Source organism: Asterias rubens, chromosome 11 (assembly GCF_902459465.1).
Source record: "Asterias rubens chromosome 11, eAstRub1.3, whole genome shotgun sequence".
NCBI classification, from domain to species: domain Eukaryota; kingdom Metazoa; phylum Echinodermata; class Asteroidea; order Forcipulatida; family Asteriidae; genus Asterias; species Asterias rubens.
The window spans coordinates 16,415,358-16,440,685 of NC_047072.1; the positions used below are offsets into that span (position 1 = coordinate 16,415,358).

Genomic DNA, 25,328 nt, shown 5'->3' on the forward strand with positions numbered 1-25,328 from the left:
AAACTTATCCTAATTTTTTCATTCTACAAAGTCGTTTGTAGTTCTTCATGTCAAACAATTTGTCATTCGGATAAAACATCAATGTGAAAGGGAGAGGTCAAATGGATTTAGGTTTTGCAATCTTGTCTTTTATAAAACAACTCCTCATCTGATTGCAAGGAATGTCTAAAGATTGAAAACAACTGTAATGCAAGAGCTTATTATTAAAATCAGGCCTCAAAATAACACAAGGCACCCACAGCAATTGCCGTGGTGCCCTGTGCTTTTGCTGTGATGCCCTCTACAAGGTTCCAACAAAAACACACAAGGCACCCACAGCAATTGCCGTGGTGCCCTGTGCTTTTGCTGTGATGCCCTCTGCAAGGTTCCAAAACAAACACACAAGGCTCCCACAGCAATTGCCGTGGTGCCCTGTGCTTTTGCTGTGATGCCCTCTGCAAGGTTCCAAAACAAACACACAAGGCACCCACAGCAATTGCTGTGGTGCCCTGTGCTTTTGCTGTGATGCCCTCTGCAAGGTTCCAAAACAAACACACAAGGCACCCACAGCAATTGCCGTGGTGCCCTGTGCTTTTGCTGTGATGCCCTCTACATGGTTCCAAAACAAACACACAAGGCACCCACAGCAATTGCCGTGGTGCCCTGTGCTTTTGCTGTGATGCCCTCTACAAGGTTCCAAAACAAACACACAAGGCACCCACAGCAATTGCCGTGGTGCCCTGTGCTTTTGCTGTGATGCCCTCTACATGGTTCCAAAACAAACACACAAGGCACCCACAGCAATTGCCGTGGTGCCCTGTGCTTTTGCTGTGATGCCCTCTACATGGTTCCAAAACAAACATAAAACCCCCTTCTAAGAAGTGCCCCTTAAGATGAAAATTGCTGTGCCCCTTCAAGAACAACATTCAAGGCCAGTAAAATCATTTCAGTTTCATGAACTGACAAGTGGTCACCAAACATCTAAGAAAACCCAAACCACTTAATGCCCTCGATGGGATTCGAACCAGGGTTCCAGAGGTGGAAGGCATGAAATGAAACCCCTATGCGAACCTAACCGTACATCCCTATATTAACTAAACAGCTCTCCTAGTACGGTCTAATAGTGGCAGCCATACCTCTAAGTGCCCACTTAGTAGTCGATACATTATCAGGTCTTAGATACAAATAATTATCTTTCTACAACCAGACAGCTCTCCTAGTACGGTCTAATAGTGGCAGCCATACCTCTAAGTGCCCACTTAGTAGCCGATACATTATCAGGTCTTAGATACAAATAATTATCTTTCTACAACCAGACAGCTCTCCTAGTACGGTCTAATAGTGGCAGCCATACCTCTAAGTGCCCACTTAGTAGCTGATACATTATCATGTCTTAGATACAAATAATTATCTTTCTACAACCAGACAGCTCTCCTAGTACGGTCCAATAGTGGCAGCCATACCTCTAAGTGCCCACTTAGTAGCCGATACATTATCATGTCTTAGATACAAATAATTATCTTTCTACAACCAGACAGCTCTCCTAGTACGGTCTAATAGTGGCAGCCATACCTCTAAGTGCCCACTTAGTAGCTGATACATTATCAGGTCTTGGATACAAATAATTATCTTTCTACAACCAGACAGCTCTCCTAGAACGGTCTAATAGTGGCAGCCATACCTCTAAGTGCCCACTTAGTAGCCGATACATTATCAGGTCTTGGATACAAATAATTATCTTTCTACAACCAGACAGCTCTCCTAGTACGGTCTAATAGTGGCAGCCATACCTCTAAGTGCCCACTTAGTAGCCGATACATTATCAGGTCTTGGATACAAATAATTATCTTTATACAACCAGACAGCTCTCCTAGTACGGTCTAATAGTGGCAGCCATACCTCTAAGTGCCCACTTAGTAGCTGATACATTATCAGGTCTTGGATACAAATAATTATCTTTATACAACCAGACAGCTCTCCTAGTACGGTCCAATAGTGGCAGCCATACCTCTAAGTGCCCACTTAGTAGTCGATACATTATCAGGTCTTAGATACAAATAATTATCTTTCTACAACCAGACAGCTCTCCTAGTACGGTCTAATAGTGGCAGCCATACCTCTAAGTGCCCACTTAGTAGCTGATACATTATCATGTCTTAGATACAAATAATTATCTTTCTACAACCAGACAGCTCTCCTAGTACGGTCTAATAGTGGCAGCCATACCTCTAAGTGCCCACTTAGTAGTCGATACATTATCAGGTCTTAGATACAAATAATTATCTTTCTACAACCAGACAGCTCTCCTAGTACGGTCTAATAGTGGCAGCCATACCTCTAAGTGCCCACTTAGTAGCCGATACATTATCAGGTCTTAGATACAAATAATTATCTTTCTACAACCAGACAGCTCTCCTAGTACGGTCTAATAGTGGCAGCCATACCTCTAAGTGCCCACTTAGTAGCTGATACATTATCATGTCTCACATCCATAGTAAATACAGGATCTCTAGCGCTGACACGCGTTGGATACACAGGGCAGTTAAACGTCTCCACTGCTTTCTGAGGATCGTTGAGGGCAGGCTTCTCGCTCTGTGGCATACACATGATATGAACGATAGGAAGAGGGGTGGGGCCATGGCGTGGAGGCGTGTCTTGAAGTTCACCTGTAGTCTTCTCCCATGTACAGCCCCAAATGTAGATGCCATAGATGAACATACCTTCTTGTGGAGGGTCTCGCACCTGTAACCAAAAGTGAGATAATTAATTAATCGTCACTAATATACTTGGATTTGATTTTTGAGCTCTATACATGGACTGGCTTTTATTGAAGACACAAAAGCCATGAAACAAGTACATGTAATCCTTGGTGACACACAGCAACTGGCGTATTCCAAAATAAACGTTTGCGATTACAAATCCAAAAACTCACAAGCCATTACCTAATGAGTTATTATTAGTAAATGTTTCTTAATGTGCACAAATCCACCCTGCTGGGTGCTCAAGATGCAGTAGACCACAAACAAACAAAAGAAAACAGATATAACTAAATTGGTCCTTCAAAACCTGTGACATAAGATAAGTCTCGAGTTTTGTGGTACAAATACAAGATCTAAGATTAAGTGGTAGAGAGTTCCAGAAGCGTGGTGCAGCTGTTACCCAAGGAATGTCGAGACTTCCTCGAGGAGAAGCAACTCAATCTTTGATAGTACTGGATCAAAGATTCAGGTTTTTTTGCCAATAACCAAATATACCCCATCTTTAGGTCAAAACTAAACTTAAAGCAATTCTACTTACATGATCCTTATCCCTTGCAGTAATCTCGGTCTGGAATACAAACGGCTCAATCTGGGTTGTGTTATTCCCATAGGTCCTGATAGCGTCTTGGCGAAGGAGTGCTAAGAGATTCTTAGGATGGAAGAATGCTCCAAGCCAGTAGGCTGGGAACTTATCACGACCCTGAAAAGAGAAAGTTCACAAGTTAAGGTTCAACAAGCTTATCACAACCCTACAATGGGAACATTGAGAGGGTAAGGTCACACAAATTTCATATAAGACAATTATTTGTAAAGTTCTAGAAACTTCACCACGAAAACATACCATTACAAAGTTATGTTCTAGAAACTTAAAACCCTACCAAGAGAACATTCACAAATTAAGGTTCAACAAACTTATCATGGCTCTAACAAGAAAATATTCACCAAGTAAGACTCTAGAAATTTATCAGGATTATACCAAGAGAACTTTCACATGCTAACACCCGTTACAGACAGGCGCTCCAGAGTAGCGCTCGACCAAATTATGAATTTAGTACATGAAAAATTTGACTTCTGAAACAGTAGGATCAACTGGACGAGCGTGAAGTCGAACGATTGACTATTAACGAAGCGCCTTTGTTTCAGATGTTGATCCTGTCGATGAGCCAAGCCAATGTAAATGTTATGTTAAGTTCACCTGTCTGAAACAAAAGTTTACTTAGTCGACCTAGAGTCGCTCCTAATCTATTTGGTTTGGCACATCTAGGTCTGTAACCTGGGTAAGTTTACTAATCAGATTAGTAGCTTCAACCTACATGTAGTTGATTAACCTAACTCACCTGTATAATAATCCGTTCCAGATGTTGACATCGTAGTGAGAGGTCGTTCAGGAACTGACCCAAAGCCCAGTTAGTAGGAGGCATAGATTCCCCAGCGAGTTCACACCAATGAGCCGGTATACGATGGTGATAAATATCGTCTGCTATCGCGATTAAGGTCTCAGACATCTGATCACCAAAGACTTCTGTCGGCTTTTCAGTCAAAGATTTCAATTTCTAGAAAAGGAAAAAAGATATTGCAATTAAAGTTAATTTAAATAAATAATGTTTGAACAATTTAACCGCTGATGAGACGCTTGCAGACTTTGTCAATTACAATATTTAAATATAGTGTAGTATTTTGCCTGCCAAGAAATGTACTGGAACGTACAAGGACACTGTCTCTGACAAAAAGTGACATGGTTTGGATTTTAACAAAATACATCACTTGTTTTGTTAGTACAATAAGAAACTGAACCGTCTACACATCTAGACCAAATAAGAACTCACTCCGCAGTTGTAAAGAAATCGATCCACTAAAAGCTAAAGTAGTAGTCCCAACTGATTTCCTACATGTACCTTCTGCCCAAGTAGTAGTTGATAAGCAGGACAGTTCTTTTCAGAACTGAGAAGTCTCCCGACTCCGTGGTAGTAGAATATATAGCAAGACAGTTCTCTACAGAACAAACTCTACCTGGCAAGTAGATACACACATGGTGTTACCACAAACCAAATATATATTAAAACCCCACCATTCAATGCCCCTGTTTTGTACAATAAGAAAACTGAACCATCTTCGTCTTACCTGTAGAGATGACTTTATATCTTGAAGAAGCTTCAACATCAAATCGATCTCTCGTAAGATGAACCGATTGAAGGGCGTGTCTCCACCTGTCTTACGCACACGCTCAGTTACATACTCCTAAAATAACAACATGAATATTCATTATATTTAATTATTTTAAGTCAATTTCACACATTGTCTCTAATCTTGAAGTGTTTTACAGTGAGGTAAACGGTTCTTCTTTCTTTCCTCCTTCTAGGACTCCTCTAAGTTGGTTGTAGTTTCATGGGTTTGCTTTTATTTTGTTTATACAAGTTCTTATACAGCACATTGCACAATAATAGTGCCCCGATCATCGGGCCAATAACATTCTGTTATTGCCCCGATCATCGGGCCAATAACATTATGTTATTGCCCCGATCATCGGGCCAATAACATTCTGTTATTGCCCCGATCATCGGGCCAATAACATTCTGTTAACCTTTCTCAGCTCCCAAGCGAGCAACCTGGGCAACGTTAGCGTTTCAGTGGCTTTTTTATACACAATATCAACCTCTACCCTTGAGGTACCCATATATGTATACCTTTGGGTGAAGAGAAGCAATTATAGTAAAGCATCTTGCTCAAGGACACAAGTGTCATGACTGGGATTCGAACCCACACTCTGCTGACTTAACCATCAGTACTTGAATTCCATGCTCTGAACCACACGGCCATGACACCCTAAAAATTCCCAAGTTCGCTCGATGTGATGATGAGATTTGCAGTAAAATTTGAAATAGACCAGATACTTACCCTATTCCATCCTCTAGGGACCTTATTCAGCATAGTGTGACAGACTTCCCATATCTCAGTTTCCTTTCTACTATGTACTGCTGAGATGCTAGCACTGGCATAGATTCCCATATCAGCTATATTAGGATACATAACACCACCATTCACACTGGCAACAGATGCACCTGTTAAAAAGTCATACAATCAATTAGTATTAAAAAAAAACATTTACACAAAAAAATAGATGCACCTGTAATAAAGTCATCAATTTTATTCAATTGATTCTACGACAAGACATTTTTATATCAATATTTACAAGATCATGACTTAAAGTCAAGCACACAATTTGATACAGGCGCTGAACAATATGGTATAGCCTATTGTAGAGGCTGTTTAACAACAGTATTTTGCAAGCCAAAAAATGGACATCAGTTTAAAACAGAAAGATCAACATGCCCAAAAATGTTATATTTATTTATTAAGAGGCCATTCATTTCTGTTTCATCACCGTACCCCAAACAGTGCTGCGCCAAAACAAAATGGCAAATAATGTTGAGTGTTTGACACCATTTTCTCTGGTTAAAGAGTCTGAAAAAAAAAAACAGAAAAAATCCCCCTAAAAAACAACTTGGTTTTGTTTCAGAAACAAAGATACTATGTTGACATATAAAATATTGGAAATTTTAAATTTAAGTCATGAACTATACTTTGAACTTTTTGGTTGATCAAAGTAGATTAGATCTTACATTTTTTCAGGGCGTTTTGGTGCAAGCCATTTTCTGGATCGAACCTATATGGATGTTTTGCATAGGTTTTCCCATTAGGGATTTTCCACCACATCTTAAACTTGATAAGAAATTCTTCTTGATTTCTATTTACCCTCAAATTGGTGCTTGCATGGAAATCAATAAATAATGAAGTTTAATTGTTACCTTTGAAGGGAGTTACAGGACTAGGTTGAAGTGCATGGCTTAATGTCTTAGATGTTGGCATAGAATCTAAGATAGCATTAAGGCGAGTGAAGACGTATTGATCATCACCAAGCTGGGTCTATGAAGGAGAAAGAAAGACTCAAGTGAATGCTGAGTTATCACTTCGCAATTAATTCTAAAAACTTACATTAATTCATCTTGAATAGTTTTCACTTCAACACTCATAAAGCTACATGACTAAAGTGCTTGTAACATGAAACACAAATCACACACCACAGTTTGTGTAATGCATCAATCAAGCTAGAAATAAAATAGGGTCACACTTGATGGCTTAAGCAGTGGGAAGTAGCAGTAGCTTGAGTTTAACAACAGTTTATAAAGACTCGAGAAGTCAGAATGATATATTTTAGCATCCCAAGTGTATACTGAAACCTATGACTTTAGCTTAGCATGAACATTCACTGCAAAATGAAAAACCTTCAAAATATCAGACATTGTAAACAAAACTACTGACATCTACTCAAGTCCAGCCATCTTAACGACAGAGGACACTATTGGTAATTGTCAAAGACTAGTCTTCTCACTCAATGTATCTCAACATGTGCATAAGGTAAGGTTTTATGCTAATAATTATTTTGAGAAATTACCAATAGTGTCCACTGCCTTTAACAAGAAACCATCTCTCGATCAAATCGTTTTAGAAATCAAACCATTAATTTCCAGAGAGGTTTTAGGATAAGTATCCCCATATATCATAGATTTCTTCATATCTGATGAAAATAACACAACAAAATATAAATATCAGAATTTAACTTTCAGATCAAAGTCTGAAAGTGTTCAACTCTGACAACATATGAAGGAAAAAACAAAGGAAACTTTACAAATAAATGACAAGCAGTATTTACAAGTTTTAGTGACATGTAATGTACACTTGGTACATGTATTATAACTTTTTGTAAACACATTTCAAACACACGCAGCATGCAAAAAATAAACAAATAAATAAATAAATAAAAAGCTGGAAACCAAAACGATACTTTCTCATTTCATCTGAACCTCAAATAAATCTTGTTGAATCTTAACATCAATTAAATATCACAGCACACTGTTAAGTAAATCATCACCACACACTCAGCATGTTTGTTATTAGAGGCGGATTCAGGACTTCAAGCTGGGGAGGGGTGAACTTTGACCTTTTCCAGTTGCAAATAATATCGCTTCTTCAGAGTGGCACAAATGACCACAAGGTTCTCTTTGATGTAGAGGGTATGTATCGCATAAGATGTATTAAGTAGTAAATCACAAGGGAAACTGTCCTGGCAAATCTATTTAATTCAAGGTTGAACAAAGAAAGTTGGTAAAAAAGTGAAGGAAAATACCCCCAAAAACATTAAACTGAAATGTTGCTGTTTTACAAAATTGAGATACTATACTAATAAAAGAACATTTTGAAAATGTGATTTCTTGACTCCACCTTTACTTTGACCTCTTGGTGTGTATGGAAGCAGGTCAAATCTTGACCTCTTGGTGTGTATGGAAGCAGGTCAAATCTTGTGGCCATTTGTGGCGTACCGGCTACTTTTTGGCAGCTATGGTATCTTTGATTTAACCAAATTCGCTGTCTATTTCTGTAGTGCTTTTTTGAGGGGCAGGGTGGAGGGGCAGGTGAGAGGGGTAGGATGGGGACAGGGAAAGCCCATGAATTCGCCACTTGTTACAACCATCATGACATCCTTACCATTAATCTGCCATCATCCTATTCATATACAAAACCAATGAGAAAGCAGAGCAAAAAAATAATCAACAAAATACTTATTAGATGAAAAGTAACTTATTAGATGAAAAGATGAAAAGTAACAACATGCAGCAAAGCCTGGTTCATACTACCTGTGAATGCGAATGCCATTTGTATATCAACGTCACACGGCTGTTTTCGCAGCGAAAGTTTTGCATGAGTTCAGCACAAGTAAACTGATGCAAATTATTTGTTGCGATTATGTGATGTCAACATTCGTATCGCATTTGCATTAGCATTCGCAGGAAGTATGAACTAGACTTTAAGGAGGGCATGGTATAGCTGAGGTTATTAGAATACTAAAGGAAATCAAGGCATTGTCTTTAAACGTGACAGGTGAAGAAACAGCATGAATGTAAAATAATTTTGTGTGTGTCTTATTTTGTAAAAGCAACATCTTTTCTTTCAATGAAGTTTTATCATAACAGCTTAAAGATTTAAGATGGTTTATTTAAGTTTTCCATAAACCAACAATGTAACATGCCTTTACATTTTAAGAAAACAGAATCACAGCGTTGGAAGGGTTGCGCTTTAAATGAAATAAAAATGCAGAATGAAAAATCAATTTACAGTCGACTATTAACACATCGAGCAGCGTATCAAGACAATTAATAAATGGATTATTTACTTGGAATAATTAAGTATGGTTAATTGTTATTTAGAATGGTGCTTTTTGAAAGATGGTGCAATGGTTAAGCTTTTAGTCATCATCAAGTCAAAGATCTGTAAATGCAAAACGTATCGTTAGAAATTGGAACTGGTGTTTGGATGATTAATTTCTGAACCACACAAATATGCCTCTAAATTGCGTGGTTTTCCTTTTACATCATGAACTAAAACGGCACAGCATTTTTTTCGTCAAATTTTTGACTCATTGCGGACTGAGTTAGTTTGCAAAGTAAAATGAAAACCGCGCAATTTAGAGGCAAGCTTGTGTGGATCAATATACCCTACTTTAAAACATCTTTCTAACCATATGCATTTTATGACGAACGGTTTTAACCGCTTTTCATGGATCAACTTGCCCGATCCAAGGCAACGTGTCCCTTTAACAAAGTTTGAAGTTGGTGATCATTGGTTTAATGGTTCGTACTAATAAGAAACCTGTCTCTGACGATACATGTACAGGGGTCGATTTCACAAAGAGTTAGGACTAGTCCTAACTTAAAACTAGTCCTAGGAAACTTAGGACTAGTCCTAGGAAACTTAGGACTAATCCTAGGAGATATTAAAAACTTAAGGCTAGTCCTAAAATTAGGAGGAGTAACTCGTCCTAAGTTGAGATAAGACTAGTCTTAACTCTTTGTGAAATCCACCCTTGGTGTAGTGGTAATGAATTGATTCTCTTACCTCAGTAGATGTATGTATATTACATGCTTCAGGTACATCTAGACTATGATTCGTTATAGATTCTAAAGACTGCATGATGGCCGACAGACGCACATTGTTACTGAAGAAGGAGGCTGGCAGCTTGTAACGCACTGAGTAAAAAAACATGTAGGTATATATTTAAAGGCGCAGTATGCATTATAAGTTATCACACAAGCTATATTTTCACATAACGTATTTATCTTGAAGCAAACTTGGCGCGTGACAAAAAAATACAATACGCATGGTAGTGATATTAGCCGTGCAATATAGGTTTATCACCACTCCATTCTGCAAATCTGATTGGCGGATTAGTGCGTACTTGAAGATAATTGGTTTTAGTGGAACATTTTGATTGATTTAATCCCATTTAAATGTAGATTTATACAATAAAACTATGTGAAAATGTAATTTCAAAAGGTTTTCGTGTTTTTGAGATATTGCAGGAAATCCGAAGTGAAGATGTCCATGCAGGAAGAATACAAAAATTTGTACTTTGGGTCATAAAAACTTATATGTTTATATATTTATACCAAATAACTTCAGAGTGTAAAATGTATCTCAAAATGCTTTATACTATTAAAAGCTGCTGTAGGCTGCCAACCAAAGGTTGATATTTCCATTATTTTTAATGACTACCAGATAGATACCTTTTCTTATAAGAAATTCCTTTTTAATGCAAGTCGCCAGACACACAAGGCCTGAAGGCCACTTCAGGTGAAAAGGTGTGACATAACAAATCATTTTAGTGTAAACCATAAAACTGTTTGATTGTTGACTCTACACCAAAGAACCCAAAGTTTGTTTTTTAAAGTTTTTTTCTATGCAAGTCGCCAAACACACAAGGCCTGAAGGCCACTTCAAGGTGTGGGCTACAATTATTTTTTTCCAGAGGCCGTTGCCACCTACTCCTAGGGCTGAAACAGGGTTACCCCTTTCACAGTCCATACAGATGTAGGCTTGGGTATCATCAATTCGAAGCCTGGCCGGTAGAGCAGAAAGCACTACTTCCCCAATTTTATGTAGCAAGTGTCACGACCGGGATTCTAACCCACACTCTGCTGATCAAACACCGGAGCTTGAATCCGGTGCTCTTAACCGCTCGACCATGACACGCCACATGTCTGTTCTCAATAATTTATTACAAGAATTCAAGCCTTACATTTAGTTGCTTCGTAATCCTTCTTTACTGCGTTGGGTCCAACCCAGTAATCCACTATTGCTGATAGATTCGTCTGGTCGTACTCATCAACGATGTAGCTACCATAAATCAACTCAGTAATCACGTAACGTAAACCAATCCAAGAGATTCCTTTGAGATTCTCTCCATCTAAGACTGAGTAATCCTTGAAGGGAGTAGCCGCTACTTGCATCGACTCCTGATGAGAGACAAGAATGACAAAAAACAAAATGTTAAAAATTATCACGACATATTTTCTTTATGGCAAAGTGTCTTTCCTGTGTTCCATATGAATTGGTGCAAAGAGCCAAGCTCGCCACTATTGACCACCTAGGCCAAACTTCATAAAGTCTGTAAGTACAAAAACTTGCTAGGCAAAGAATGGTATTGCTTAGCAGAAACTGGTTACCAGCCACAATTATTTTAAGTTTACATTGGTGTGACTGTACCCAACTCAAATTTTGCTTAGCAAAAAGCAATTTGTCCAGCAGTATTTTCTGCTTAACAGCTTTATGAAGTTGTGCCTTAATCCGTCGCCGCAGAGATGTCCTTTTTGGCCATGTTGCCCATATTGCTGACAGCATCCCAGCTTATGACCATTAACTGCAGAGGCAGAATCCCACCGGCACCTGGTTGGTCACGATCTAGAGGCAGTTTGTGGACATCTTGGATCGAGCAACTGGGTCCATCAAGCCAGGTTGACATACTCTGGAACCTAGCTACGAAGCGTGGACATACAGGTAGGAGATCAGCCCGACTGATCTCAGCTGTCTATGCAGTAGAGTGAGTTCATATCTCCTGACGTCACAGCTCTGTTTTCGCTGGGAATGTTTTGTAGGAGGTGATCACATCTCGTCTGTTGTGAGTTTTTCGTTGCGCATTTGTGTCATCAAAAGTCATATCGCATTCGCATACGCAGGAAGTATAAACTGGGCTTGAGTAATAGAATTAAAGAAACCTTTTTTTACTTACATTAATCTCATTATATCCAAAGTCCATGGTCTCAGGATGATTCCAGCCAGCTCGATTGAAACGACCACGAAGACGGATCGTAGCATGAAGCATCGCTAGGTTATGAAGAAGGGGCGGCCATTCAACACGTGAGCTCAGTTTCAGCAAATCGGTATCAACCAGCGACATGGAACGGAGTAAATTATCTTTGATTATCTGAAGAATAGAAAACAACAACAAAAACATGACTTCTTTAAAACGGCTTCATCAGTTGATTATAGGCACTGAACACATTTGATAATTGTCATTTACAAGTATTCTCACTTGGTGCATCCTATTAGCATATGCATCAAAAATAAATCTGTGAACATTTTGGCTCAATTGGTCATCGAAGTTGCAAGTTATATTGAATGAAAAACTTCCTTGTCGCACAAATCTGTGTGCTTTCAGATGCCTGAGAAAAGCTTCAGGCCTTAAGTTTTTCTCAGATTCAAAAATTTAAGTGAGAAATATTACCTCTTTCTCATAAACTCAAACAGAGGGAGTCGTTTCTCAAAATGTTTTATTCTATCAATAATAATTGACTTTGATTGGAATTTTCTAATTAATACTTACCCTTGGTGAATCCACGACAACCTTGATGGCAAACTGCAATAATCTAACTGGGATACGTAGACTCATCTGAGCTGAGATCCAAAGACGGAAGTTTGATTCTCCCATCTGATGTTTGTTGTTACTCTCTTGTAAGATGGTCTCTAAGCTGTTCAGCATGTGACTGGAGTTATGACCATTCTGTAGTAACACCCACGTACCCTTAAATAACAAATATAATAATATTAATAATAAAAACACTTATAACATGCCTAGGTATACTTCAAATTTTGACGCTCATGGGGTGGAACAAAATACAAACTAGAAAATAATGACTTAGCAACATTTACATCTTTGGTTAGCAGCAACATTTACATCTTTGGTTAGCGGCAACACCATGTAAGTGTCTACTTGCCAGGTAAATTTTGTTTAATCCCATAGCAGTATTTACCAAATTCTGTCACCAAGTATTATTTTGTTTAAAGACAAATTGACCAGAGCAGGATTCGCACCAACAACCTCTGTATTAACATGGCCATGCTCTACCAACTGAGCTTTCTAACTCCATATTTGTAGATTGCCTTACTGTTAATCTGGAGGTTCAAGTCCTGCTCTAACAAATTTGTCTTAGGGAGGCCGTCTTTAACTAACCCCCATTTACCTCCGTAAACCCCGGATCCTGGCGGTTTTTCTTTCACCACTTCAATGAGCTTATTATCTACAGGTCAATTCACAAAGCTAAACTAGGTCACACGAATATGCATGAGGTACGTCTACTCAAACAGGCTGGGGCAGTGGCTTCAACAAAGGGACCAATTACTGGCACCTTTCTGCAGAGATCTTTTAGACATTGATACACAACACTTTGATTGCTCCGCTTTGTTATGGCTGCCCGCTTCACCTGACAAGCCCTAATCCGCTGTATACAATAGCCCAACACCTCCCAAACTTCTTTTGTTGTCCAGTTGCTTACTCAGATGTTAATCCCCCTGGGACTGGGGTTTTAATGAGCCCTTTGGCCAGAGAATGACCTCTTGGGTGCTGGCATATTCATGATTTATGCAATCCTTTTGTAAGTGTTCACTGAGTTAAAATCCCCGGGATCTGGCGGTTTACAGCGGAAAATGGGGGTTAGTTAAAGATGGCCTCAATAGTTCAACCTAAACTTTTCAAGCAAAGAGGATATTTCTGGAGTATATAGTAAATGTAAATTTATTCCTTGCACAAATCTGTCAATAAAGACACCAAAGGCGCAAAAAGAGAAAATGAATAGTTACAATTAAAAGAAAACTTGACACTGATTTAGAAAGGATGTTTGAACAAATGTCTTTAAACTAAACATACCTCTTGCATAGCTGTCTGTATAGCTCTTCTGGTAGATCTTTCTTCATTCTGTTCTGAGTTACACAGCGGTACGACCAGAGTCTTACATTGTTTCTTAGCGGCGTATTCATGAAACATTCTCTCAGCCAGATCTCCTTCTTTGGTATAGAGGAGTAAGATTGGTGTAAGTGGAGTGCTCTGACGTACTACACCAGGAAGATCTAGGGCTACCTCACCGATGTATCTATATAGACATTCAATAAATGAGTAATCAGAGAAAAGAAATCAAGAAGAGACAAACTACACCAGGTAGTTGCTTATTTATAAAGGCAAATTTTACTTCTTCAAGACATATGACCCCCCCCCCCCAAAAAAGGTGTTTTTAAAAGTTTTATTAATGGAAGTAGTACAAGTTATTAAGTTATTAACTTAGCTTTACTTTTAACAGGAACACTTTTAATAGTTACATTCAGAGCAGATACCAGTTATAACATTAAATTATTTGATCACACATCGTGTTAAAAAAGGAAATAACAGAACATCAGAACAAAACTGAAATCCTTGAAAAACTAAAATTCTTAAAAGAGTTGTGTTCAAAGTCTTAAGATAGTTCATTTTCCAAAAATGTGTCAGACTGTCAATCCTGCCAGACGGAAAAGTTGTTTCAAACTTAATTCAGCGTGTAACAATTTATAGCTTGGAAAGGTACTATACAGGACTGGTAAGCAGGGAAAACATTGTTGTTTAGTTTTAGTCTGTAAGCTGTCTGGTTATAACCTTCCTTTTAAAACTTGTTTTATGTGCGAAATATTTCCCTCTGAATTAAGTCATATTTATCTGAAAGGAAAACTGAACTTTATCACAACAGCTGATTTTGAATGTCACATCCAAATTGAAGGACAATAAGTGAACATGTTGTTCATATTTATATAAAAAAAATCCCCTGACTTATACAACAGTATAAGCCCAAATTTTCACATTTTTGATATTTCATGAATGGCTGATCTCACAAAACATGAAACACTATTTGTGATTTTTTTTTTCAGCTCTACCAATCCTAACCAACACCTTTAGTTGTGCATTTCTTGATTCTTAGTGCAGTGCATGAAATGCATTTATGATAAAATAGTGCATGAGTGCATTTTTTTGAAATGAAATGGTTTTGAATACCTTGAAGAAGTTCCTCTGGTTCTGTGAGGTGGAATTGAAGACAATGGGCAGCAAAAAGGATGCATTGTGAACAAAAACAATGGAAAATTAACAACAAAAGAACAACAAGAATAACAAAAAGCAAGCATAAATAACGATGGCATGTTATGATTATAAAGTTATCATTTGAAAAAAAAGTAAGTTCTTTTAAAAATTAAATCAAATTTAAAGTTTAAAGATTTCCGTATCCAGCGACCAATTTTTCACTTTTATTTTACCAAAAGGAATATCTCATTTGAGAAAATTAGACACTAATTTACTTCATAGCGAATAAAAAAGTGGTGGCAGGATACGGAAAATTTTCCATGACCACATAATACCCATTCAAAACAAAGCAACCCCCACCCACAACAAAGAGACCAAACAAAAACCCAATACATCCCAACAAACACAAGTTATATGTTTTTTTTAATTAATAAATAGGAAAGTTTAAAATCTATAAAAAGTTCTCTGAAACTAGTTTTTTGATTCTTGAAATTTGCAGAATGTTAGGATAACAGTAATGATGATGAGAATATGCATGATTAATAAAAGTACTTGTGGTTTTGTGTTACGAAAAAAAAACATTTATAAAATGCTAAGAACATTTGCTGATGCGACAATCATAAACCATTTAGAGAGAGTATTATTGTGCTGAGCTTTTAGTTATCATTTTGAAATTATGGAAAATATGAGATATTGTACAACCCTTACTGTGACATTTTGGGTAAAAGGACTCAGTGAAATTGTGCAGCATTTTGGTACAAGTCACTTGTAGTTGCTATGGTCTCTAAATGTTAAAGTGTATTGGCTGTGACAGTCAAAGCCATTTAGATATAGTGGCTTATTATATGATTCAAGTTACCAAATAGTGTTAAGCTTAATCCATAAAGGCACTGCAGCCGATTTCATAGGATTAACCCTATCTTGACTTAGGAAGAGAAGCCCGTCCTAAATTAGCATGGATTCAATTCGTCCTAATGTCTTTGAATACGGAACTGAACTCGTCCTAGGTCCTAAGAGTTAATCCTAAGTAAGGAAGAGTTTTGGAAATCGGCGGCTGGACACGTTCTACAAAGTCAAACAATTTCATGAAGGGGATTTTGGAGGATTTAAAAATGTTAGATGAAATAGATGATGGATTTTGGTAGGTGCAATATCAGTAAAACAAAATCACATGAATTAGTTACGACCTCTCAATGTCTACTTACTTCTTTCCTAGTACAGCGTTAACGAAGACAGTTCCAGCCTGCATTATACGATCCGGTCTAAACGCCCTAAGGACCAGCAATCTCTGGATTGGATTATAAACTTCATCCATCTTCTCTGGTAGAGGAGCTGTCTCTGGAGTGTCGTGCTCTCCTAAGGTTCGCCATTGAGTCTCTCGACCATCTTTAGGCATTCGATCAAACATCTCCTGGAACCATTCATAGTGTATGGCTAGAGACTGTAACAAATAGAAATTGTGAAAATCAACTTAAGGCACTGGAAACTATTGGTTATTACTAAAAAATAACTCTTGGCTTAAAAAATTACTTTATAACGAGCAATGGAGAGCTGTTGATAGTATAACATATTGTGAGAACAGCTCCCTCTGAAGAAATGTAAATTTTGAAAAAGTGGTAATTTCTCACTCAAATATTTAACATGTTAAAAAACTTCAGGACTGAAGCCTTTATATTAGGCACCTGAAAGCAAACTAATTTGTACAACAAAGTTTTTTTTTCTGTCATTATTCTCTTGCCTCTTGCAACTTCAATGACCAATAGAGTAAAAATGTTTACAGGTTTGTTATTTTATGCATGAGTTGGGACACACCAAGTGAGAATACTGGTCTTTGACAATTTACCAAAGGTGTCCTAAAAGGGCGGGGGGGGGGGCAGGAGATAGATGCAGTTCAATAGTGTCCTCAAAGTTTCAAATAATCATTTGACATGAATGAAATAAAGATCAGACAAGCAATTCTAGTTAACTGCGGGTCATTACCTGTAAGTTATGGAACTGTTCATCCAGCATCCAATCAAATGGTTTCTTAGCCTGGGCTATGCGGTGATCAGATGGTACGATGTGCCCAAGATTGGTCATGAGGGACGAACCAAGCTGGGGTGAGATCACAAACTCACGCTCACCTGGTCCAACATTACCCAGAGAATCTTCAACCTAAATTTGTAAGAAACGATTACAAACTATTAATTAACAAAGACAATGACCAGTGTTAGCCAGGGGGGCCTGCCCCGCCGTTGATTTTACAAAGAGTTAGGACTCGTCTTATCTCGAGTTAGGACTAAGTTAGGATTAATCTTAAGGTATGCATGCTACAGTGCAGGGTTGGGACTCATCCTAAAGTCCTAAGATTAATCTTAAGTTAGGAAAGGTTTTGTAAGATCAGCGGCAGACCTAAAAAAAATACCCAGCACTCTGAGCAAAAAAACACTGTGCTGCCCAGCACAGATATCCCCAGAATGCACTTCAGCATTGATGGACCATATCTTATGTGTTGTGTAACGCACGTAAAAGAACCCTGGGGTGGATTTCACAAAGGTAGTCCTAACTTAGGACTAGTCCTAGGCAATGCTAAGAGATATGACCAGTCCTAAGTTAGGATGAGTTACTGGTCCTAACTTAAGAAAAGTCCTATCTCTTAGCATTGCCTGGGACTAGTCCTAAGTTAGGACTACCTTTGTGAAATCCACCCCAGTGCACTTATCAAAAAGAGGGGGTTTGCCTCGGTGTTCCTGGTTTGGGCAGCATATTGTGCCACAGCACCTTGGGAACCATTACATGGTGCTATGTAAGTAGTTCGCCTCGGTGTTCCTGGTTTGGGCAGCATATTGTGCCACAGCACCTTGGGAACCATTACATGGTGCTATGTAAGTAGTTCGCCTCGGTGTTCCTGGTTTGGGCAGCATATTGTGCCACAGCACCTTGGGAACCATTACATGGTGCTATGTAAGTAGTTCGCCTCGGTGTTCCTGGTTTGGGCAGCATATTGTGCCACAGCACCTTGGGAACCATTACATGGTGCTATGTAAGTAGTTCGCACCGGTGTTCCTGGTTTGATTGGCTGCATATTGCGCCACAGCACCTTGTAAACCATTACATGGTGCTATGTAAGTAGTTCGCACCGGTGTTCCTGGTTTGGGCAGCATATTGCGCCACAGCACCTTGTAAACCATTACATGGTGCTATGTAAGTAGTTCGCACCGGTGTTCCTGGTTTGGGCAGCATATTGCGCCACAGCACCTTGTAAACCATTACATGGTGCTATGTAAGTAGTTCGCACCGGTGTTCCTGGTTTGGGCAGCATATTGCGCCACAGCACCTTGTAAACCATTACATGGTGCTATGTAAGTAGTTCGCACCGGTGTTCCTGGTTTGGGCAGCATATTGTGCCACAGCAACTTGTAAACCATTACATGGTGCTATGTAAAAGGAGGTCTCATGCTTCAAACGTAGTCCCACATACCTCGCAGGAAAATACTGAATGTTGAAGCGCCCTGAGCGTCACTAAGTGACAGATATGGGAGCGATATAAGAAGCCACCATTATTATTATCACTATTACAGTACTTTACCTCCATTGCTAGCAGTAATGCATGAATCATTCGATCTGTCTCAAGTAGTGATCTTGCTGTTCCTTGGAATGCATTGTAAGTCAGACGTTCAACAACTGCTTTCACTGCCGCTCTGTTTTACAAATAATTCATTAAAAAGGTCATAAATATAAGCCATTTTGCAGGTTTGGGGAAATTTGTCTGTAGACACTCAAACCAAACATTTCAATACTAAAGCATCCTCCATACAAAAAGGCTAATTGAACTGTCTGGTAAACTTTGGATTCATAGTACAAATGGAACAAACATGTCAGTCGTAACAACATCTGTGGCTAGTTATCTTAAGAATGAAATAGTTAAAATTTACAAATTTGCTTTTAATTATTTTGCTTAGAGGTCAAAGTTGACAACAAGCAAAACAGAAAACTAGCAAAATGCATTTTTGTATGGACTTCTGTTCAACATACGTAGGAGCCAGTATGTGTGATAAGTGGGCATGGTTTACGCTGGAATTACATACATAGATCACAGCAAGTCAATTGTTAGATCATATTGAAAGTAGTGGTTTGTGCAAAGAAAAGACAGAATAAAATAGAATCAAGCGAGGTGTACTTACGTCCTGAGAGGGTTTAAGGACAGGGTAAAAAGAAAGCATGCATGAAGAATGAGTTCAATGAGTCCAAATAAAATTATCAGAAACAATGTATGGGTAAAACAAATGATATTCGTTATCCCCGATGCAAATTTAACATCTATTAGAATGATAATAGTTGTTATGTTAAAAATAGTTAATGGTCTGACGTTTTGACAATATAAGGCTTTCTCAATGGAAATTCATATATTTACGTAACAATCAAAAGGTGCTCAAATGAAGAAAAAAATATGTGAACATTTTATTTTAAAAACCAATGTTTCTTTTTGCCACATAAACACTTTGATTACCACTCTTGATCAATAAACCCCATTTAACAGGAGCTCAGAAATTTGCAAAAGCAGTTTTGCATAACAGATACAAACTGCACTAATGAACTTATAGTTCTGAGCAGACAAATTAAAAAATATAAATTAATTAAGTCTTACCTCTCAGAATGTTTAATTGAAGCATCGTATACATCCAGGAACTGTTGCCAAGACGTTTGATACATTGCATTAATTTCAACCAATGATCGAGCGACGTCGAAGCACACAGCTCCACGTTTAGCTATTGACCTGTAGCCTTCCCGTGCATTATGAATGGCCTTCTTCGACATTTGAACTCTTTCTTGGCTATTGATCAAAACAAATTTACATTGGCAACTGTGACATCCATGTTTTAACACTAGAAACACCCATTACTTTCTGCAAGCACAATTTGTACAGTAAAAGAAGACACAACATCTAGTGTTAAAAATATTTTTTTGCATGAACAAAATAACTGTGGAATCTTAGTGGATGACACCCCTAAATCCACAAGTCTGGCCGCAACACTCCAAACAAATAAAAATCTTTCAAGAAAAGAGAAGTTAATTTAAGAATTTAACAGTGGACTTTTCTAATTTCTAATGTCTTCAATAGTGCGAGTCTCTTTGTAGTTGCTTAATCATTTAGTAATCTTTAATAGAAGCTAACCAATCTAAGCAAAACAAATAATTTTAAGAAGTGTTTTTTAGAAGTGTTTTTAAAGATCTAGGACTGGCAAATAGCTGACCTTTCCAACGTCTCATCGTAATGTTTCTTCAACTCAGCAAGTTTCTTTGTCGTTGCTAAATCATTGAGTAGTCTGGTATCCGAGGCCAAACAATCCAACATCTGTTGCTCTAACTCATCCAGACGCTTCATATTAAAGATCTTCTCCTGTTAAAATAATAATAATACAAACTTCATACAAATTTCAGGAAATTTCCACCAACAATATAACATTTTCGCTTCACACTTACTGCATATCTCCAGATAATACACAATGTTTTTAACCCTAGAGTTAACTCAAATACACAGAAACAGCTACTACTAGGTATCTGCACACTTACAAAGTCAAATTTGAGACTTTTTAACACCCTTTAAATGCTTCACTTAACAAAATTTAAGCCCCAAAATAAGGGAATAAAGCAGGGGGGAAACAACTATACCCGCTCACACTTTTTTACACCCAGCATAATTCAGTTCTTTACAATTTGAAAGAAAATCTTATTGCTTCATCCTTGTTTTAAGACCTGTAATAACTGAATTCAATACTTTTTAAACTTCCTAATGTCTTAAATTGGATAGTTCAATTTAGGAATTTATAATTCTTTTTAAGGATCCACAGAAACCTTGATTGTATTAATTTGGGTGTACCTTGTTAGCCATTGTTCCATCTTCATCTAATCTAGCTTTCTCCAGAGCCATAAATCGATCGAGTAATTCCTCTTCACAATCGTCTCTTGTTTGATAGAAGTTCATAATGCTGGTGTAAGCTGCTAGGCTATGTGGAATACATTGTGGAATCTCTGTCGTGTGTAGGAATACACGGAAATTTGGATGGCATTCAACTTCATGATCTGCAACCTGTGGTTGGAAAAACAGACTTATGTTAATACAGTTCACATGGCTAAGACTTATGTTAATACAGTTCACATGGCTAAGACTTATGTTAATACAGTTCACATGGCTAAGACTTATGTTAATACAGTTCACATGGCTAAGACTTATGTTAATACAGTTCACATGGCTAAGACTTATGTTAATACAGTTCACATGGCTAAGACTTATGTTAATACAGTTCACATGGCTAAGACTTATGTTAATACAGTTCACATGGCTAAGACTTATGTTAATACAGTTCACATGGCTAAGACTTATGTTAATACAGTTCACATGGCTAAGACTTATGTTAATACAGTTCACATGGCTTTAATACTTCTCAATTCATAACCTTCAATGCGCCGTTTTCTTTCGGCCGCGTGAGGGCGCTCTCAAACATATTGATTTAGCCGAGTAGCGCATTTGTTGCACGAGGCTGTATACTCACCAGGGAGCTGAGATGGTTTAAGGAGTGAATTAAGGCCCAGGGACCAATGGTACCGAGTGAAAAAGCGCTATATAAACTCAAAATATTATTATTATTATATTCCCAAAACAGTTATTAAAGACTGGAACACATTACCACCACAGAAATCATATCCATCACGACATAAAGACTTTTAAAGGAGCTGTTATAATCCACCTTTAAAACTATGGCGCAAGAAAAGTGACAGAACGCCGATTACAACTGTGCAGGACGCATCGCATATACCCCCGGAAGTGATAAATATACTTTTGAGAGCATCCTCATGCGGTCAAAAATACGGCGCGTTGAACTAAGTTCAAAACAAAATGGTTAAACTAATTTTTATGTTCAAGACAGTCACGGTAAGTTGACAGGGAGGTCAGTTTATCATGCCTCCCCATCAGATCATTCTACAGAAAAAAGTTGTGGTACGTAAACAAAAAAACCCCAATGGGAAGACAGCTTTAGACCAGAAATGATCAAGTTTCTTGTGATCTTATCATCATCTTAAAAGGTGTCTTAGGATTCATGAAGGGAAGATGTCCTCGTAGGAGTCGAGTGAATCTTTGATCATGAGCGAGAGCCATTAGCAGTCTTAAACTAACGATAATGAAGTTTGATACAAACTTACCATCATCTTAAAAGGTGTCTTAGCATTCATGAAGGCAAGACGACCTCTAAGAAGTCGCGTGAATCTCTGATCATGAGCGAGAGCCGTCGCATCACAATCCATGATGACTAGAGGTGTACCTTCAGTCAGACAGGTCTCAAGCTGAGAACGGAGCTCCTGGAAATCCAACCAACAACACACATCAATCACTTCATCTTTCAAAATTGTTAATCTGTATGCCACTTTTAGTTTCAATAAAAAAAATTAATTACAAATTTTAAGAACAAGAGCTTGAATCCGGTGCTCTTTACCGCTCTGCCATGACACGCCTACCACAAGCTTTGGCCCCCATTTCTAATTCTCCTCAATACTGCTCATTGTTATTAATACATGTATTTTGATTATTTGTTGGAATGGAAATAAATGTCTTGAAATGTGAATTACTTACATGATATTTGACCAGTACAACGCTCCCACTGAGGTAGCATTTCAACCAATCAATAACACGGCTCGTAGGATCACAAAGTAACGACCAGGCCGTACTGCTTAACTCTTGCATTATAAAACATGCATTGTTCAACGAGTTTGGAGTGGATGGTAGATTCAGAATACGGAGTGATTCAATCTCAACCTGAAATCAGTCAAACAATTATTATAATTATTATTAAGTATTATTTATACAGGGTAGTCCATCAGTGTGAAATAACACTGTTCCCCCTGGGGGCCCTGTAGGAAAAGCAAAACACAGAACAAGAGATAAACAAATACACAGTATGAATAAAAAACAACCCCCACAAAAGCACCAACAGCACTCTATACCACCAGGAACAAAATCAGAAAAAAACAAGGCAACAAATTGCCAATTTTCATTTAGTTAGGTAGTGCATCAAGGTTTATTTTCCTAAGTGGTTAAAGGGTTTTGATACCATTTCTAGATCAAGTTTTTGGCCATGTCGTGAATCCCTACTCACTGTGAATGAACATGTATGTAATTAAATTTACCTGTAGAAGTTTCAGCTTCATTAGTCGTCAAGTTTTTGAGAAAACAGTGAAACCACTGAGCAATGTTTTCAGTAGAGTCACATAAATACGTTGTACATGCTAAAATAATGTTTGTCTTCCGAGACAAAAATTAATTTTGTGGCATTATTTTACTAATTTCTTAAAGACTACAGCACCTCAGAAATTATATTTTAAGGGAAGCTCTCTACTATCATTATTTTCAAATCGTGTTAAAGGTTTGAAGACAGAGCTTTTTACAAAAAGGAATGTCATTTCAAGGTTGAATGACTTCCGACTAGCACCTCAAACAAAGATAATCACAAAATAGGGAGATCGAACGCCACCAATACAGGTCTATAGATAGCTCAGTTGGTAGAGCGCCTTCATGTTAAAATGGAGGCTAAAGGTTCAAGTCCTACTCTAGTCAGTTTTTCTTTGTTCAACCCAACAACTTTATACAAAAAAACGAATTTTACCTCTGAGTAGAGAAATCTAATGAGAGGAACATCTTTGAAGAGTTTCTTCTTCGGCATTGGTAGTCCGTGCCTCTCACACATCACATTGAAATACTCTGATAATCGTATGCGGGAGTCTGGGTCCATACCACCGGAGTACGTCAAGAAACCTGCTGCAGCTACGCATGTACTGAGCAACCATTCATTGACTGCATTGTCATCAACGTAAGCTTGCCAACGTTTCAATTCTTGCTGCAAGCTAAAAGAAACAATCAATAGATAAGAATCCTGCTGCAGTAAACAAATTTGTTTGGGGGTATTGAGCAGTGGGGAGCTGTTGATAGTATAAAACATTGTGAGAAACTGCTCCCTCTGAAGTGACAAACATTGGTTTTTGAGATAGAGGTAATTTCTCACTAAAATTCTAAAACTTTAGGCCTTAAGCCTTTTTAATTTATGCAACAAGGGTGTTTTTTCTTTCAATATTCTCTTGCAAATTTGATGACCAAATAAGTTCAAAATTTGAACAGTTGTTATTTGATGCATGCGGGTTACACCAGGTGACCATACTAGTCTTTGACAATTACCAAATGTGTCCAGGGGTGGATTTCCCAGAGAATAAAGACTAGTCTCATCTCAAGTTACTCGTCCTAACTTAAGTTTTATAAATCTCCTAGGACTAGTCCTAAAATAGCAGGCATGCAACTGCCCGTTGAAAAAAAAAAAGGAAAATTTACAAAGGCACAAGGCAAGTGCGGAGCGAGGCAGCCGAAACGCCATGGGACATGATACCCACAAAGTTGGCCTAGAAAATGTTGAGGTGTATTATGCTCTTAGGTGCATTGTTAGCATGTACTAGGCTTATTTACATGATTGTAGTTGTACACTGTTAATTCAAGGCATATATTAGGTTTAAAAAAAAAAAAAAAAAAAACGCGGAATTCCGCGAAAACGCGGAAGAGTTGCATGCCTGAGTTAGGTCTAACTCTTCAAGAAATTGACCCTTGTGCTTTTAAAGTTGAAGACACAAAGACCCTTACCTCTTCATCATATTAGTCGCAGCTTTAAGTCTCTCATTACTTGCTTGTAGTTCAATCTCCAAGGCGTGTTTGATGACAACAGCTGCATCAAACTCCTTCTGTAGATCGGTCACAGCGTCTTGAAGACCTGGGATGTCTGCTTCGGTATAAACAGCTTCATCTTCAGGATCGTCTTGTTCTTCTCTTGCTAAGGCTTCTCTTGCTTCCTATAAGACATCATGTGTAGAAGGATGTAAAAATGTTAGAATTATTGAAGCTGTTGATAAAGAAGTATAGAATTTGGAGTATTAGTAAGCATGCTTTAAATACAATCTTGGAAATGCTTTTTACATCTGTCCTTTTCGATCAGATAATAGCTTAATAGGTGTTTATAAGGTGCTTCATAATTGGCTCTCAGAATTCATAACTTTCAATAACCTCTATTTCTGTAAAAATGTAGATACTATGCGCCTTGATTCGTGTGCCATATAAGACTTCAATATTATTATTATATTATTAAAAAAGTTTTTAGTTTTGTGCTGTTCAGTTCTTGTCTTTAATTTGTCTTCATGCTATTCAAATCTCTCCTTTTCTGGCAGAGTTTGGAAAACTGTAAAGCAAATTGTTTGAATAGTAGTAGCCTACAATCGCAATGTATTTTTAAATATTTTGTTGTTGTTTACTGATGAAGAAGCATTTTTGAGAAAGAATCCCTGGTTATGATGCAAGTATTTTTTTTCCTTAT

General features: G+C 37.9%; 1 protein-coding gene across 1 annotated transcript in view; it reads right to left on the bottom strand.

The window, feature by feature from the left end:
* Positions 1-791: 791 nt before the first annotated feature.
* LOC117296409 (dynein heavy chain 5, axonemal-like) overlaps positions 792-25,328 on the bottom strand; it is an 83,857-nt gene continuing 59,320 nt past the window's right edge. The window contains exons 59-79 of the mRNA XM_033779314.1: positions 24,605-24,810; positions 23,586-23,823; positions 22,556-22,738; positions 22,129-22,284; positions 20,807-21,016; positions 20,181-20,326; positions 19,574-19,759; positions 18,515-18,626; positions 16,927-17,100; positions 16,152-16,387; positions 13,774-13,996; positions 12,454-12,651; positions 11,860-12,054; positions 10,870-11,086; positions 9,690-9,820; positions 6,545-6,662; positions 5,634-5,797; positions 4,860-4,976; positions 4,076-4,291; positions 3,277-3,438; positions 792-2,721 (exon numbers count right to left, since the gene is read on the bottom strand). Of these exons, the coding sequence (XP_033635205.1) occupies positions 2,395-2,721; positions 3,277-3,438; positions 4,076-4,291; positions 4,860-4,976; positions 5,634-5,797; positions 6,545-6,662; positions 9,690-9,820; positions 10,870-11,086; positions 11,860-12,054; positions 12,454-12,651; positions 13,774-13,996; positions 16,152-16,387; positions 16,927-17,100; positions 18,515-18,626; positions 19,574-19,759; positions 20,181-20,326; positions 20,807-21,016; positions 22,129-22,284; positions 22,556-22,738; positions 23,586-23,823; positions 24,605-24,810 (3,915 nt within the window). The 3' untranslated portion in view covers positions 792-2,394. The remainder of the gene's footprint in view (positions 2,722-3,276; positions 3,439-4,075; positions 4,292-4,859; positions 4,977-5,633; positions 5,798-6,544; positions 6,663-9,689; positions 9,821-10,869; positions 11,087-11,859; positions 12,055-12,453; positions 12,652-13,773; positions 13,997-16,151; positions 16,388-16,926; positions 17,101-18,514; positions 18,627-19,573; positions 19,760-20,180; positions 20,327-20,806; positions 21,017-22,128; positions 22,285-22,555; positions 22,739-23,585; positions 23,824-24,604; positions 24,811-25,328) is intronic.